General features: G+C 42.9%; 1 protein-coding gene across 1 annotated transcript; it reads right to left on the bottom strand.

Moving 5' to 3' along the window:
* Positions 1-1,260: 1,260 nt before the first annotated feature.
* On the bottom strand, positions 1,261-9,636 carry slc13a5b (solute carrier family 13 member 5b). The gene is made up of 12 exons (XM_083637870.1): positions 9,507-9,636; positions 8,085-8,213; positions 7,786-7,922; positions 7,080-7,297; positions 6,732-6,906; positions 6,501-6,623; positions 6,148-6,360; positions 5,867-5,973; positions 5,648-5,769; positions 4,498-4,659; positions 2,634-2,771; positions 1,261-2,281 (listed from the first exon to the last, which is right to left on the bottom strand). The coding sequence occupies exons 1-12, from the start codon at positions 9,603-9,605 to the stop codon at positions 2,156-2,158; spliced, it is 1,749 nt and encodes a 582-aa protein (XP_083493996.1). The 5' UTR covers positions 9,606-9,636; the 3' UTR covers positions 1,261-2,155.
* Between the last annotated feature and the right edge of the window lie 7,848 nt (positions 9,637-17,484).

The raw sequence follows: 17,484 nt of genomic DNA on the forward strand, positions 1-17,484 counted from the left end.
ATATAGTCTAAAACTATACAGAATTGGGTGTGTTGCTGCTTTGATGTATTAATTTTACAAAGTTTCAAATGAATATGTGAATTATTTTGTTAATCAATATTTCATGAGCAATATCATTGTTTGTCAAATTTTATTTGGCATTAGTAAATAAAAACATTTAGAGTGATAAGAGTGATAACACGTTTTATAGAGGCTATTTTGCATATAGGTGTGTTTTGAGATTTTGTCTTGCCCTTTGGTGTGACTCGGGTAGCCTAGGTAAACCCAGCCCCCACGTGACCTGCTCTCTCAGTTCCCAGTCACTAGCATAGTGACTGAGAACAGGTCTGAGAGCAGGTCACGTGGGGGATGGGTTTACCCAGGCTATGACTCGGGCACAAAACGTTTGAAAAGCACTGGACTAGAGCATGGGATGACGCTGTTTTTAAAGCTAAGACTGAGTTTGTTTCTTTTCCACCTGCTTTAAAGTCTTATCACGGTTTAAAAGCGTAGGCGTACTGGACGATCAGTGGAATCTATACAAATATAAAACAGTTAACCTGCTACTGTATTAGCACAAGTGTTTGAATGTATGGAGTTCAAACACAGCATGAAAGTTCTACAAGCGTGCAGACAAAATAACTCCACTGTAAAGGCCATATAAGTCACGCAGGGAAAGGGCACTGTTTGTCTCAGAGGCCTTAGCCAGCCAGAAACCACTATAGATAGAAAATGTGTGTCCTTGGCACCATATAACGGTCAGCTGCTCTGGCACCAAAATGAAATGTGTTGTGAATTAACCATGGGAAAACTGGGGAAATGATGTGGGATTCTCCTTAAGGTTGCATATAATTCTAAGTACTTTTGTCCGCATTCCTCAGCCAGAACAAACGGAAATTATGGACTCATTATATGAAGCTTGTGCAAAGTTATGTAATGCATGTTAGCAGAGCCCTAAATATATAGGGTGGTAATCACAATAATAATGAAAAAAATGCTCAGTAGCACATTTCTTTTACTTGGCTCTTATTTGCTTGACATTAGTTTGTCACAATTTATTAAGTAGGTGAATTGATATTGCAATGCTTACAACATGATTATTTCAACCCATTGGACAGAGACAGGAGACTTGATTCATCATTTTGCCCATTTCAGTTTCAATATGTGCATAAGCCATGCAATTGGGGGATAAAAAAAAAAGCTACATGAATTCTTAAATACAACTTTATTTCCAAATAAATTCATTACATTGCAGTTAGAAGTTTCAAACTGTCAGCACAATTGACCTACATTTTTAGATTGTGTTTACAAATACAATAAATCAATGTCTGTGTAAGGTACATGGGTTTCATAGTTTTGCAGTGATGATGATACACTATCCAAAGTGCAAGTGATGTTGGAAGTAACAAAATACTGATATATCCTAATGTGTAAGTCAACATATTGTTATGGTGGGTTAAGGATGTGAGAGGGTTACTAAAATTATCGTGAGATCTATAAATCCCAAGATGGCTAATCCAACTGACAACCTTTGTATCTATGTTATCTATCTTTGGATCTAGGGTTGAGATTTGAGCGACAAGTCTGTACAATGTTTGTTTACTATATAACTATGTGGTTTATTGCTATTAGGATGTGGCAACATGATTCCATGTGACTTCGTGGAAACATGCATTCCCTTTGACTTCATCAAGAGCTCTGCATTTTGATGGTTATGTACAGTATAAGTTACAGATGCCATTAATGTTTTCACTTTTGCTGCAAACAAATGTCCTTTGATGGCTAACCAAGACTCGAACAGCAGTGTCTCTAGCAATTGGCTATACTTGAGAATGGTACAGTAGATGTTCATTTAAAGGTGGTGAACATTGTCTTAAGGGCACACACAGTGTCTTATTTGCAGTAATGTGTAAGTTCATTACAGTGCAATATAAATTCAACATGACTTTAATTCCACTCTTCAAACACTTCATCCATTCCCACTCACATTCATCACCATTTACTTTCACAAGCAAGACTCAAGTATCAATGAAAACAAGCCTGGGCTTATATCAACGACATCGAGACACAGCCAGTCCACCTGGCCATGCTGTGCTGTCTCTCTGGCCAGCGGGCACCAGTGTTTGGAGAGGGCAGGGTGTCTGGAACATTTCCCACGGCCGAACCCCGACCAGGCTCACACCCCAGTGACGTTAGCCCACGTGGGGAAGGTGTCCAGGTTAAACATGGCCTTGCCCCAGGTGTTGATGGCCAGCGTAATGCAAACGATTCCAATAATGTTCATGACAATCCCTGTCTTGGCCTGATGGAGAGGAAAAGTATACAGTGATGTTAACAGTTTCTGGACACATTTTCAAATGTTGTTGTTATTTATCTTTTTTTTATCGAATTAAATTTTCCAACATAACAAAGAAAGAAAAACACAAGAACCACAAACATCTACAAAAAACCTATACATACACATACACAAAAAGATTTACTCAGAACACCCCCCACCCCCCGTCCCCATTCATATACATTTTCAAATGTATATGAATGAACACATGAATGCAGCAATCTTACACCTGTGTAATAATAATGGCCTACAAGCGACAGCTGTGCATGACCTGACTATACTTTACTGAATGAACTCAACAAACCACGGTCAAACTCACCATGTCAGCAACCTTGAGGTAGCCATAGGAGAAGACGATGGCGTTTGGTGGCGTAGCAACAGGCAGCATGAAGGCGAATGAGGCACTGAGAGTGCAAGGCACCATGACGTAGAGAGGATTCATTCCAATGGACTGGGCCTGGGATACACACGCAGACATCGTCAACGGTCTGAGACTGGGATGAGATGACAACACCCTCCCCTCCTCCAGCTGACTCTTTTTTCTGCACTACAATCACTGAGTCATAACTCAGAATGAAACGTGTGCAGTTCTGCACTGGTGAAAATGCTCATGGGGGGTGTAATTAAGATCTAATTCTTGTATGCTCGGGGCTGACTCATGGGTAACAAAAATGTAAAAAGCACTGCATATGTAACGATAATGTCATACTATCACAATGCAACAAAAACTCATTACACTGTGGAGTTTGCTTCGGAATTACATATCCCCGTCATTACTCAGAATAAAGAGTGCAATACTTCAACTTTAGGACTTCTCTAATTTATCCCGTAGAGCTGCATATCAGTTCACTATGACAGTTTTTTTTTGCCTTTTCTGATATATTTATATGTGTGTGTGTGTGTGTGTGTGTGTGTGTGTGTGTGTGTGTGTGTGTGTGTGTGTGTGTGTGTGTGTGTGCATGTATACATATATATATAAATCAGGTGATAAAGATTCACGTGACAGATTGAGACATGAAGTGACATGCCATAAGAAGCCATGACTGCCACATGTGTCATCTCCCCATTTTCAGCTGCCTGTAATTGGTCAAATGCTCCTGTCTTCCTCCCGTCCTCTCTCTTTATCCCATTCTCACAGGACAGCCTTGTGCACTCACTTGCTTTGTCCTCAGTAAATATCTCTCTGAATACCCCTGCTTGGCACTGTCTGCCTCAGTCCAGCTCTGCTGTTCTCTTGTAATAGCATTCTTCAGCTGCAGTGGGGTGGGCACCATTACAAGACACTGAGCGGCATTGGTGTATCTGGCAGGTTGCTAATGGGAGGAGGGGCCCGGGGAAGGGGACCAAACACATTCAAGCCAAATGACTAACTAAGAGGGGCAACCAAACAAGGGAATGTAGGCCGGCTTGTACTGGGAGTAGTTTCAGTGCTGGACTCCAATTGGGGAATCAATTCAAAAGGGCCAACACTGGGAAGCACTTCACCAATACAAATGTCGGTCTCCAGCAGTCTAAGAGCCGGCTTAAAACTGCAATTTTTTTTATATCATATATTTATTGTGAGCACTGTGACACTTAAAGAGCATGGTGCAGGTTAAAAAAAATCTGAATTTACATTTGGGCTCATGATTAGTATGAAAATACCCCCAAAATGCAAAAATAAATAAATACCGTAAATAAAAATCACAGGCCCCCAGGGTAGAAATATGCAGGAAAAGGTGGCATTCTAAATGGGCGTGTGACATCACAAGAGGAGTGGTATTGCAAGAGCGATTATGTTCTGCTGCGGCTGACAAAGGGAAGTAAAGTAATGGGGAGTGAGAAAGGTGACAGATACCAGGGCAGACATAAAACAGTGCCCCCTGCAGGTTACAAAAATGAGTATACATGCAGCTACTGTATGTGTGATGAAAAAAAGTTTTTGACCCAAATCCCATTATTATATACTCCTCCCACATATTAATGCAACGTGGTCTCCAACCTGCATCATGCTCTTTAAAGCACAAAGACAAAGATCAATATCACCTCAATTGTCACAGGCAATATTGTACCTACTGTAGAACCTGTCATTAACATTGTAGCAACCCAAATGATCATCCAGTGACCCCCCCCCCCCCCACCCTCCCTCCCTTCATCCGACCCTTCGCACTGTCACTTTTCACTTTCTCTGTGAGAATCCTTACCATTGAGGCGAGGACAGGTAAGAAGAGAGTAGCAGTGGCCACATTGCTGGTGCACTCTGTGAAGGTAGCAATCAGCAGGCACAGAATGATAGCAATTGCCCAGGGAGGGATGGTTTGCAGCGGCGTCATTTGGTCTCCCATCCATTTTGAGAGTCCCGATTCCTGCAGAGATATGTATAGTGTTGGACTATTTTTGGAAACGTATACAGCAGGGATACTCAACCTGGTTTGCCCGGGGGCCACTTTTGCAAAATAACAAGAGGCCAGCGGCCCGTTAATAAACAAACATTAATAATATTCATTTTTCCTGTAGCGGATTGTAGGTTTTTGGGGTGCCAGCCAGAGTTTAGTCTGACAATTTGAGTCTGTCATCAACCCACATAGCATCAATGTGAACCACCAAGCAGAATGCAAACAAATAATCAAAGCAAATAATCAGAGCAACAATGCAAACACAGGGACGTTAAGTTAGTTAAAAAGTGCCTGGGCGGCAAGCAGGTTGTGATATTTGACAATTTAGCTAAAGCTCAGTCAAACGTATTTAACGTTAGTTTTCATTGTGAATTAGAAAATGGTCGGGGGGGAGGGGGGGGCACTCAGCACCCTATTGTAGGCCGCATCTGGCCCCCGGGCCGCAAGTTGAGTACACAGTCTAAACCCGTGCAGCTATAACTGACACAGCTTGGAGTTAACATTTGGTCAACCATTGGGAGGTAGCACTCACTCACTCAAGTTTATTTGCAAGTCAATGTGCTTTCACAGAATAAAGAGGCAGAAGAAATAAAACAAAAGTAGAAAATTCAGATTACGTTAGAAAGACTGTAAGACATATGCGTGAAAATGCACAAAAACTTCAACCCCCCCCCCATCCAACTCATTTACTACCTCCCTAACCCTAAATTATATAGAAAAGCTACACTCCCAACAAACCACCAGCACACTCCCAACCATAGTACAACACACAGACACTATAATTCTTATATAGCATAGTCATGTCTAAGCAATACTAAAAAAAGGACTATGAGTTTATTCTTGAATCAGCATATAGCCAGGGTGCATTTCAGGTCAGCAGCCGGGCTCTTCCATCGCGCTAAATGCCATTTCTCCAGACTTATCCCAACAAACATTTTGGACTGTCACTGCCACTTACTTCACTGCCCTTTGCCAGGGCAAAACCTCCCCCGAGAAGAAGCACTATGCTCCATGGTAACTTCTTCTGGGCCACTTTCCAGGTGAGCAAGGCTGGAGTGGGGCCAGCCGTTTGATGGGACGCTGAAGATCCAAAAGTTCAATGTCAGTATATTCATAATAATATCACCTGCACGTCTAAAAACCTCACATCTAACTCTTTTCCAGACAGACGGCTCACCTGTGTCAAAACTATGAGTCCTCCATGAACAGAAGCGCGGGGCTTTAGAGGGCAGAACAAAGAGAAGGACTGCTACGAACACTGCCACTGTGGCATCAGTGACGTATCTGACCGTTGAAGGAAGGGAGGAAAGAATGAACAGACAAACCCATTACTTCCAAACTCTCCTCAAAGCACATACATCACAGATTCATTTTCCGTCTATTTGTGCCATCGGCTATATTTATGTGAGGGTGAAAAGTAGGTGTATAGAACAATTAGGAATTAAGAAATATACAAACTCTGCTTTGGAGTTGAAGATTTCTGTGGCCCAGCCGGCAACAAAGCCGGGGTCCCTGGTGAACCACAGCACCACCAGCAGAGTGAAGAGACCCAGGACACTCAGCTCCCCGAAGGACATCGGCCCCAGCTGCCGATGCTGCTCCCGGATCACGTTATAGGCGGCGATGTCCTTCTCCGTCTTCACAGCCCCACAGCCCCATGTCTTCTTAAAGCTAGCGGGATCACACGGGAGGGGGGATAAATCTTCGTGTCACCTCTATATTCTATCGCCCGCTTGATGTGGTAAAAAGTGTTTTGAAGTTGCTTCAAGCCCCTGTCAGTGTAATTAGATTGGAATAATCACTAAACTCACTTGAATCCCATGAAGACAAATTGCAGCCAGAGCCAGGCCAGCGTGAGCATGAGGATCATGTTGGGGAAAGCAAAGCCGAACCAGGAGGCAAAATTAATCACGTCTCCGTTTTGTGGGAAGAGTCTACGGGGAAACACAAGATATAAGGAATAAAGTGTTTTAATGAACACGATTGAAAATAGCAAAAGGTAACTCAAAAGTGCCAACAAATGCATTGAAAAAAAGACTCACCCGTTCATCTGGCCCTTGAGCACCAGGTTGGGACCTGTTCCTGTGAGTGTGGCAGTGCCTCCAATGCTGGCAGCATAACAAACACACAGAGTCATGCCTTTACACATCCTTTTCCTTTCTGCTGCTTCTTTTCGCCTGGCACCCTCCACTGTGCCGTCTAAGAAAGTCACCACCACTGGGCAGTCGATTGGGATTAAAGGCGTTGTTAGAAAAAAAACAAGCTGTACAAAATGTCTAGTAGTCTGTGCATATAAACATCTCCCTAGAGGTTCTCTCTCGATCAAAGCGATCAATCAATTTCCATGGCCGTCGCTCGTCAGCGTAAGGATCTTCAGCCCATCTGCTCACCTGGTCCGTCACTCTGCTTGCCCGTCTGTCCAGGCTGTTTGCTGTCGGCCTCGGCCGGCTGGCCCTGCTCCTCTGAGCTGAGGATCTGAGGAATCTCCACCTCCGTGCTGAGCTGCTCCAGCACAGCTTGGACAATCGGCACCATCATGGCTGTGGTGGCAGTGTTGCTGATCCACATGGACAAGAAGGCTGTCACGCCCATGAAACCCAACATCAGACTGAGGAAGAAGAAAAAAATTGTTTTAGTTGTTGTTCAGTTCAATTGACCAGATTACCGCAGTAATACCACAGCGTTAATGCCAGTGCCGTGAAGGGGGTTTAAATAATTGATCGAGCAGTATCCGCCCGCATTGTGATAACTATGTTTCTCTTTTTTAACCTGTTTCTTTCACTAAGTTTGACATCCTGGATATATCCTTCATACACATACGCATAGGTACTGCAGCCCGCCAAAAGCCCCCACTTTCACCGCGGCAGCAGTGCCATATTAACCGGACCCAAAGTGGCCAAACAAACCGAGTAACAACTGCTTTGGATTAGAAGAGGCGACCTTGAGTGTTTTATAATGATCAATGAGAGGATGAGAAAGAGACATGCTCCTTATCTATAACGGCCCGGGTATCATGGCTGGCTGATAAGATACAGTATCACTCAGACGTTTTCATTATCTTACAAGTGACAAACATAGCAGATAATTTGCACTCACAGTGCTGGACGCACACCAACTATGAGCAGCACCCTCAAAGCGATGCGCTTGTGCAGGTTCCACTGCTCCACAGCCACTGCAACCATCAGCCCCCCCACAAACAGCATGTTGGTGTCCTTCAGGTACTGCATGCACACCTGAAACAGCAAGGCCACCCAGCTTACAATATGCATTCCATCCTCGCCGAGCCAAATCAATCAGAATCAGAATCAGAATCAGAAAGACTTTAATGATCCCCGGGGGGAAATTTGGGAATGCGTCGCTGCAGTCATTTGTAGGAGTATTTTTGATTGACTTACATCTTGGGACTGCATGATCCCGAACAGGGGGAAGAGGACAGCTGGAAGCAGGGCCGTCACAGCCAGCGGCAGGGCCTCTGTGCACCAGTACACAGCCATCAGGATGATCACATAGGCACATGCTGCCTCCTGTGTGCAGGCATGCAGAAACACGCACGCACGCACGCACGCACGCACGCACACACACACACACACACACACACACACACACACACACACACACACACACACACACACACACACACACACACACACAGACACACACACACAGGTCAAGAATGAGGTATTGTTTGCAATGGTGTTTTATAATGTGTGAAATGCAGACCAGCATCTGGGTCATAATTTTTAATGAGAGGTAATAGCAGACAGGGCAAAGATAGTTGTCAGACCATCGTCGGGTAAAGATTAACGTGCAGTTGTTTATAGTTGACCGCACAAAGTGCACTTGTCAGACCTGTCCAGTGATTCTCCAACTTTTTCATATCATGGGACCACAAATTTACATATCCCCATATAGAAGACACAGAACCCCATTGATTAGATTTGGTCTCTCGGAGCCAAATCTGAGAATATGTTTTATTGTTACTTTAATGAGTTTTCCCAGAATTTCATTAATATAGGCTACTGTATTGTAAATGGTAAAAAAATTAACACTTCACCATCAATTCACATCACATTTGCTGGAGACCCTGGAACCACATCCCTGGTGGTCCCCAGACCCCCCATTGAGAACCACTGACTTAGACCTAGGGGCTAATGTAGACCATACGTCTTAACTGACAGATACTCCTACAGTTTCATACAGGTCATTTCGAGTCGTTTCTGCATGGTAGCTCCTGCTGTGCGTGAAAGTGGAATGATGTGGGGAGCGATGGCTATGCTTATCATAACATGCTTCCCGCATGTAGCAGTGGAAACGTGGATAGATTTGTGCCTCTGTGTTCCCACGCTGGACATGACCCTTCATGCTAAAGGAGTTAAAATAACAGGAGTGGGGTACCGCAGCCTCAGGCAACACTGGACAGTTCCCATGCGTTTTGCTTCAGTGCACTGCATGTCGAGTCGCATCAACAGGTGCAAGTGCTCCGCTGCCCAAACAGAACCGGTGCGAACCTCCCCCATTCATTTAAATGGGATTTTGGAGTTCGGAACAACTGAAATTGCGGGTTCATATAATTAATGGATGTCTTATGCAAGCACACAAAATTGAATTTCTAACGTGGAGCATATTTTGTTAATTTTTGTCATAAAGAAATGAATAGCGCCTTGAAACAAATAGCCTAATATCAATTAGCCTACTAATCAACTAGGTTGATTCACGCCAAATTGAGCAAAAATCGCACAATTTCACCAGGCCTGATATGCGTGTTTCATCTAAATCTGTCATTTAAATCAGAAGTTTCATTGAAATACTTTACATACCGTTGTCCCAATCACCAAAGGCAGTGGAAGAAGTAGAAATGGAGTAGAGAAAATAATAATCTCATTCTTGAGATAGCCAAGACGTTTGATAAATGTCATCCTAAACTGACGGGAAACGGAGAAAATGAACTTTTCGCACCATGGGTCGCCTTTTTACGTGCGGTGAGGCGGGCGGGCGGGGGGTGGGGTGGGTGTGGGGCGGGAGAAAGTCCCACAGCAAATAAAAGAGGAGAGAAAGGCGAATCACAATGAATCTCCATGAGAGAGAGGGGGGGGAGGGGAGAGAGAGAGAGACAGAGATAGAGGGGTGAGGGGGGAGAGACTGAGAGAGAGAGAGAGAGAGAGAGAGAGAGACGGAGAGAGAGAATGAGAATGAGAGAGAGAGAGAGAGAGAGAGAGAGAGAGAGAGAGAGAGAGAGAGAGAGAGAGAGAGATAATGTGTGTGTGTGTGTGTCTGTGTGTGTGTGTCTGTGTGTGTGTGTGTGTGTGTGTGTGTGTGTGTGCGTGTGCGTGTGTGTGTGTGTGTGTGTGTGTGTGTGTGTGTGTGTGTGTGTGAGAGAGAGAGAGAGAGAGAGAGAGAGAGAGAGAGAGAGAGAGAGACGACTAAAATGAAACGCTTTCCTGATAGATTATGTTTGTGAGATAATTAAATTATTCAGGTCTGACGACCTCAGCAAATTGGGGGGATGGGAGCTAGCGCTCTTGCTGAGTGACAGGGGCGTGGCCGTGGACACTTTTGATCTAGGAAAAAATCTAGAGTGCTGAGGCCAGGGGCATCACTTTCTCAAAAATATTGCAGTTTCAGGAATTATTGGCAAAATGCTCACCATCAAGGATGTAGCCTAAACACATTCCTGCTTATGATTTGGGAGAAACAAGCTTCAATCAGAATCAGAATCTTAATAACGTTATTGATCCCGAGGGGAAATTAGGACATGCTACAGTTGCTCATACTCAGGCATGGAAAAATATTAACATAAGCATCAAACGTTATGAAGAGACACAATGAAATAGAATAAAATGGTAACACTTTACAACAAGGGTCACTAAATGAATGGTTAGTTAATGCTTAATAAGCATTAATATGCATTAGTAAGCATTAACTAACGCATAGTTAAAGGAACACTCCGCCCATTTTCAACCAGCTTCGTATCATTAGAACATCAGTAGTAGCCTATATCAGAAAACTGTAAACGGTTTTGAAGTCTGTCATTTAATTTGACAGTTATTGAGTGTTAAAGTGTGGACCAGTGACATCACTGGTCCACACTAACTCAAATTAATAACTCATTAACTCAAATCAACTCTCAATAACTGTCAAACTATTCATCATTCATCTAGTTTGACAGTTATTGAGAGTTGATTTGAGTTAATGAGTTATTAATTTGAGTTAGCTTAAATTAGGTTTTTAGAAATAAATCGTGTTTCTCATCTCAAGTCTGGAAACACTTGATCACGACAACTTTTCTACTCTTGTTGGATTATGGAGATGTGCTTTTCATGAATGCTCCTGACCAGTAGGCCTACTTAAAGAAACTGGACACGGTGTACCACTGTGCTTTGCGCTTTATGACTAACTGCAGCTATCGTGTACATCATTGCACTTTGTATGCTGTTGCAAATTGTCCGTCCATAGACTCTTATTAATATTGATTGATTGATTGACCCTTCCTGCCAGTGTTGACAAATTGTTTCCCAGCAGCGTAACTATTGGCTAAGCAAAAATTCGCTAGAAGTCACCAGTGAGTTCCAGTGAGGGGCCCTACGCTGTGGGTGGGAAGCACTGTGATCATCAGAGCTCTCTGGATGGCAAACAAGTAGGCTATGCAAGACTTCACCAGAAGTACAACGATGGTCAGACAGCAACGAGAAGAAAGTGAAAAAAAAATAGTTTGAGCTTCTATGTTTTGTACTTTTTATTGCATAGGAGAGATGATATAACCCCCCCAAAAGTAACAAAGTAACTTTTACTCTGAGTAGCCTACATTTTAAATTACCGTAGCTACTTTTTTACACCAGTAATTTTACTTCTACTGAAGTAAAAATTAATCAAAGTAACTTGAGATTACTAGATTTCTTTGGTATTCTTTCTGTACTCACTCACTCACTCTCTCTCTCTCTCTCTCTCTCTCTCTCTCTCTCTCTCTCTCTCTCTCTCTCTCACACACACACACACACACACACACACACACACACACACACACACACACACACACACACACACACACACACACACACACACACACACACACACACTTTGCATTCTTATTATTGTTCTGATTCTGGTACCTGTTGGAGCAAACAATCACTGGCCATTTAGTCAGGCCTCGCCCACAGAGTTGGCATGCGGCCTCTCCTCTTCCTCCCCAGAGGTTTTCATAGTCCACTTCCCTTGCTGATTCCAACTCCCCTCAGCTTTGCTCCTCCACTCCGTAGACTCTCTCACTGGCTGACTTTTATCTATAAATCTATTCTTGGGCTTCTTCCTACATGTCTTGTTTACATATGTGTAGAAACCTCAGCCATTATGGCGTGCGCTCTCAGGACATCATTCAGATGCAGGTCCCTAGAGTCAGAACTGAACTGGGTAAAAAGGCTTTTAAATTTTCTGCACCCTCTACCTGGAATGATGTGCAGAAGGACTTGAAATTATCTAATCTTATAACTCTGGGGGAATTCAGGTAAATTTTAAGAGACAGATAAATTAGTTATCTTGGCTCTTGTGATTGCCCTGCAGTGTAACCTCACTACGGTAATTGTTTTCTGAGTGTGTGACTGACTGTATTTTATCTGTTTATTTTGTGTTTGTGTGTATTGATGTAACTGTCTTTATGCTGCCGTTTTGGCCAGGTCGCTCTTGGAAAAGAGGTTTTAATCTCAATGAGTTTTTACCTGGTTAAATAAAGGATATTGATTGATTGATTGATTGATTGACCCTTCCTGCCAGTGTTGACAAATTGTTTCCCAGCACAGTAAGTATTGGCTAAGCAAAAATTCGCTAGAAGTCACCAGATGACATCATCGCAAAGGAGTGAGGGGCCCTACGCTGTGGGTGGGAAGCACTGTGATCATCAGAGCTCTCTGGATGGCAAACAAGTAGGCTATGCAAGACTTCACCAGAAGTACAACGATGGTCAGACAGCAACGAGAATACATTGGAGATGGAAACGGATAATGAGTTAATTAGAAAACACTAAACACCTCTGCAGACTAAAGTTGAGGATGAACTTGAAGAAAGTGAAAAAAAAAAAATAGTTTGAGTTTCTATGTTTTGTACCTTTTATTGCATAGGAGAGATGATATAACCCCCCCAAAAGTAACGAAGTAACTTTTACTCTGAGTAGCCTACATTTTAAATTAGCTACTTTTTTACACCAGTAATTTCACTTCTACTGAAGTAAAAATTAATCAAAGTAACTTGAGATTACTAGATTTCTTTGGTATTCTTTCCGCACTCACTCACTCACTCACTCTCTCTCTCTCTCTCTCTCTCTCTCTCTCTCTCTCTCTCTCTCTCTCTCTCTCTCTCTCTCTCTCTCTCTCACACACACACACACACACACACACACACACACACACACACACACACACTTTGCATTCTTATTATAGTTCTGATTCTGGTACCTGTTGGAGCACACAATCACTGGCCATTTAGTCAGACCTCGCTCACAGAGTTGGCATGCGGCCTCTCCTCTTCCTCCCCAGAGGTTTTCATAGTCCACTTCCCTTGCTGATTCCAACTCCCCTCAGCTTTGCTCCTCTACTCAGGTGACCTCCATCAGTAGCTATAACAAATGGAGCTCTCCATGGTGCTGAACCTGCATTGACTCATTTGGACCACTAATTAACCATTTTTGCCCATTAATCGTCCCTAATTTACCTAATTCAAAAATCTGGTTCCGTTACTGTAGGTAAGTGTGTGCTCGTTACACTTCCCGAAAGATTCAGCGTGATCGCACGTGCAATGGCAGAAGTGTGGCCGAACACAATTCTGCTCACTCACTCACAGACACTTCGCATATTATAGGATTTAAATAATAGATGTTCTGCGCAAGTACTTTTTGCACTGAGTAATTCAGATGTTTGTTTTGCCCACCGCACTACGAAAACAGCACAGTACGTTAGCATTGGGACTGCTCGCTAACAGGTCCAGAGTCACTTCTGCATTTAGGGTGCCCAAACTGGTGGTTTGTTAGTGCAGTGGTCAATTACTGTAAATTAAATCCTGCTCAAGACTGGCTAATTAAATTAGAAAGGTGTAGACAAGCCACAAAATTGTAGTACTCATTGTCACAGTTCATAAATCTCAGTTTCATTTGACAGTCCTGATAGCCATGGCTATAACTGTAATGGATGTGCTAACTATCTGATTGTGATATTGCTGCTGCTAGCAGGTCTAGCTCGTCTGGCAAAGGAGAGAATCACCAAACTGAGCATCTCTGGCTGCATCTGAACGAGCTGTTCAGTATGATAGACAAGAGAGATATAAACCACCCCATGACAAGTCAAAGGGAATGGGAGGGAGATACAGTAACATGTAAGCACAATCAGGCTAATAATTGCTGGCAGAGGTCAAGTTGGTCATCTGGGAGGGCAGTAAGTGGGACCAGATGGGAAACAGGCCTGATATAGGATTTCTCCTTGATGGTAACTGTTTGGATGTGGCCATCTTTGCTTGGTAGGATGTGTCTTTACCAACAGGCCAAAGCCATTGGTAGCTGGGGGTCTACAATCGTCGCTATGAAATTTGCCTGAATGTTTGTCCCTTTGCCACTTGTTCCTTGGACTAGTGGTAAGGTTTGTGAAAAGCTTCATTATCCCGTAGAATTTGGGTATGGAGCCAGTGTCCGAAAGCTCAGGAACTCAGAATCCTGCATGTCATCTTCCCTGGTGAGGTTCGGGAATGAAGGGCCTTCTTCAGTGTTTCCCAATCTCTTTTTGTGGGGGCCCACTTTAATGACAAACCCTTATAGCGACCCAATTCAAAACAGGCCTTATCTATAAATCGTAGATTTGTGCATAAATGAACGCACCTGACGATTTGTATTGCCAGTTACGCATCACTTATGATCTTGAATAGTCCAGCCATTTCAAAGAGATAAACGTTTGATAAATCACAACCTCGTTTTCTGCATGTACTGAGACCAAATAAATGCATTTAGGTAGGGTTTTATTTCCTCTCATCAGTCATCAGTAAAATAATATACTCATTTTAAATACTGGAAAAGACTGGGGCCGGGGGGGGGGGGGGGGGGGGGGGGTCTGCTAATTTATTTTGGCGACCCAAATAAAATCTCCTGCGACCCAGTCTTTGGGAAACACTGTTCCACTTTATGCACATGCCTTCTACCAGCTGGAGGTGACAAAGGTTTCTGATGTAGAGGCATCACCTGAGATGAATGCAAATCTTGGTGAACAGAAGGTAGTGAAAAGGGTGACATTTGAGGGGGGAAAGGCACTGCTGAAAGACTGGAGGGACTAATGATTGACCAATGGAAGATTCAGATTCAGGGACTGAAATGAACGCTGTGGTGGCCGGCCCTAAATTGACTGAGCAGCATCCGAGAAGGAATTGGCCACGGGTAGGCCTGATGACTGGATGACTGCTGGCGCATCAATGAGCAACACAGCCACAGGATGGTGTTACAATGACTGATGGGGACCTTGTGGTAAAATTATAACTCTAACTTAATAAAAACCAATAAAACTAGAAGTTAAAAGTATTAGAAAAGATTTATTTACAAAAACAAAGTCACACAAAGCTCTGTGGTTCAACCCCGCTCCCATCCTGTCCCTAGGGATTGACCCCGAACTCCCCCCCCCCCCCTCACATGCTTTTATAGCATGTGAGTCCAGGAAGAAGCTTGATGCCGATAGCGCCCCCTACGTCTAGGGGTATTACAACTTCTAAATTCTCTCCACAACCTCCACATCAGTCATTGATTCGAATTTCAGTATAATTCTAACGGATGATAAATGATAAATCCCCGTTTGCGGCACTTCATCTGAGCTCAAACAGTTTTAGACTTTTCTCTGCATATAGAGATCCATAATCCTTAAAGTGAAGTTAAAACATGAAAATCAGCCAAATTTAAAACCGTGAGGGAGGCCCCAACCAAAGAAATGTGCTTGGGCCAGGCACAGACAGGGCAGCCTGTGTAGAACAAAGAGTCCAGTAGCTAGAACATGATATGCTGAGCCAAGGAATGACATGTTCTTTGGCTGTATATTTGTTCTGCGAAATGCACTCGCAGTAATTATGCCTTTGGTGGCATGCTGAGATGGGAACAACTGTGTGTCCCTGTAATTGTGAGTCGACAACCCAGGATGGGATTTTAAAATGTATGCCTGCATTCACATTTGCCTCTTTTGAAGGCATGCAACATTTGTCACAATCTGGACAGCCCATTTGTTGAGCTTCATCAATAACCGCTCATATTCGGACACTCACGCTATATCACCAAGTTGTGCAGTAATCGTCCGCCAGCTCAACCCAGTAGTTTGGATTTGATTTCCAAGCCATGATGCACTCAAGGTGCCCAGCCCACATGGGCTTACCAGACATCCAAACATGATGTTGCAATATGCGTGCATGCAAACCTACTACAAAACAAAGCCACCTGACTTTGTCACACAATGTACATGTTTTGCTGTTTTGCAGGCTTTCCAGATTTAGTTTACCACACATTCCACCTTTTCTGGAGCATATAGTCCATTATATCGTCAATCATCTAACCAAAAGAAATGATCAGAATAGAAATATATTTTCTATAAAGTATGCTTCTCAACTCAGACGACAGAATATGAAATTAATTTCATTTTCAATTTCTCCCAAATCACACAGCAGCAGACAGCTTTTTCCATTCTGTGGTGCTCGACTGAACCTGTCTACAGGACCACATTTTGCCATACACACACGCACACGCACGCACGCACGCACGCACACACATACACACACATGCACACACACACACACACACACATACACATACACACGCACACGTGCACGCACGCATGCTCACTAGCAAGGTGAAAACAATACCAGCCATTCCTTTTTTACATGTCATCACATTTGTTTTGAGCACCATATTGCTTACATTTTCAAAGAAATGCCATTATTGAAAGACCCCCTGTTGTCAATTCAAGCTATAAAATGTCATGTGACTGCCATATTTTGTACAATTAATGATTAACACCATATTTGCTTATATTTTCAACCTGTTTGACTCATAGTTATATCTACAATATTTGTTTGAACATTTTAATTAATAAATAGCTATAGCCTACAGACTGTTTTCTAACAAAATGTCAACCCTGTCAACCCTGTTACTTTGCACAACTAGCAGGGTTGACAGTATCAGGGTTCCCACAGTTCAAGCTTATATCAACTCCATGTATTGAAGAATGGGAACACATGAAATACATGTAGCGCCTTCACATGCATTTTATATAACTTAAAATCTATAATATTCATTGTACACAGCTAGGAAACTTAGAAAGTTCGGTAAACATTTTACACAAATGATATTGAAATATATGAGGACTTGAAATGCATTTGGAAGAATGACCTGTTGGCATCTTTATCTGCTTATTTGACTCAGATCTCAATTTTCTACTAACTGAATCAGTAAGCATTTATGTTCAAAACTCAATCAAAATCATTGAGTTTTGTGCATGGACAATGCAGCAGTGGTCAATGCACTTCTATCAACTTCAATAGTTGTATTTTCTGAGCGATGGGGGCGGGGGGTTAATACAATTAAACTAAATCAAAGGGAGAAAAAAATGGGTTGCCTGCAGAGGTTGCTTCTGTTCTTGCACAAGCATGCTAAGCAGTCCAATTAAAAGAGACATGATGCCACCGTGTGGGGATCATTCTTACTACAGCCCAGTCATTCAGGAATCAGCAAGTGGTAACTGTATGCAAACGCCTGATGATGACGATGATGATGATGATGATGATAATAATAATAATAAT

Source organism: Poromitra crassiceps (genome assembly GCF_964638095.1).
Source record: "Poromitra crassiceps genome assembly, chromosome: 5".
Lineage (NCBI taxonomy): Eukaryota > Metazoa > Chordata > Actinopteri > Beryciformes > Melamphaidae > Poromitra > Poromitra crassiceps.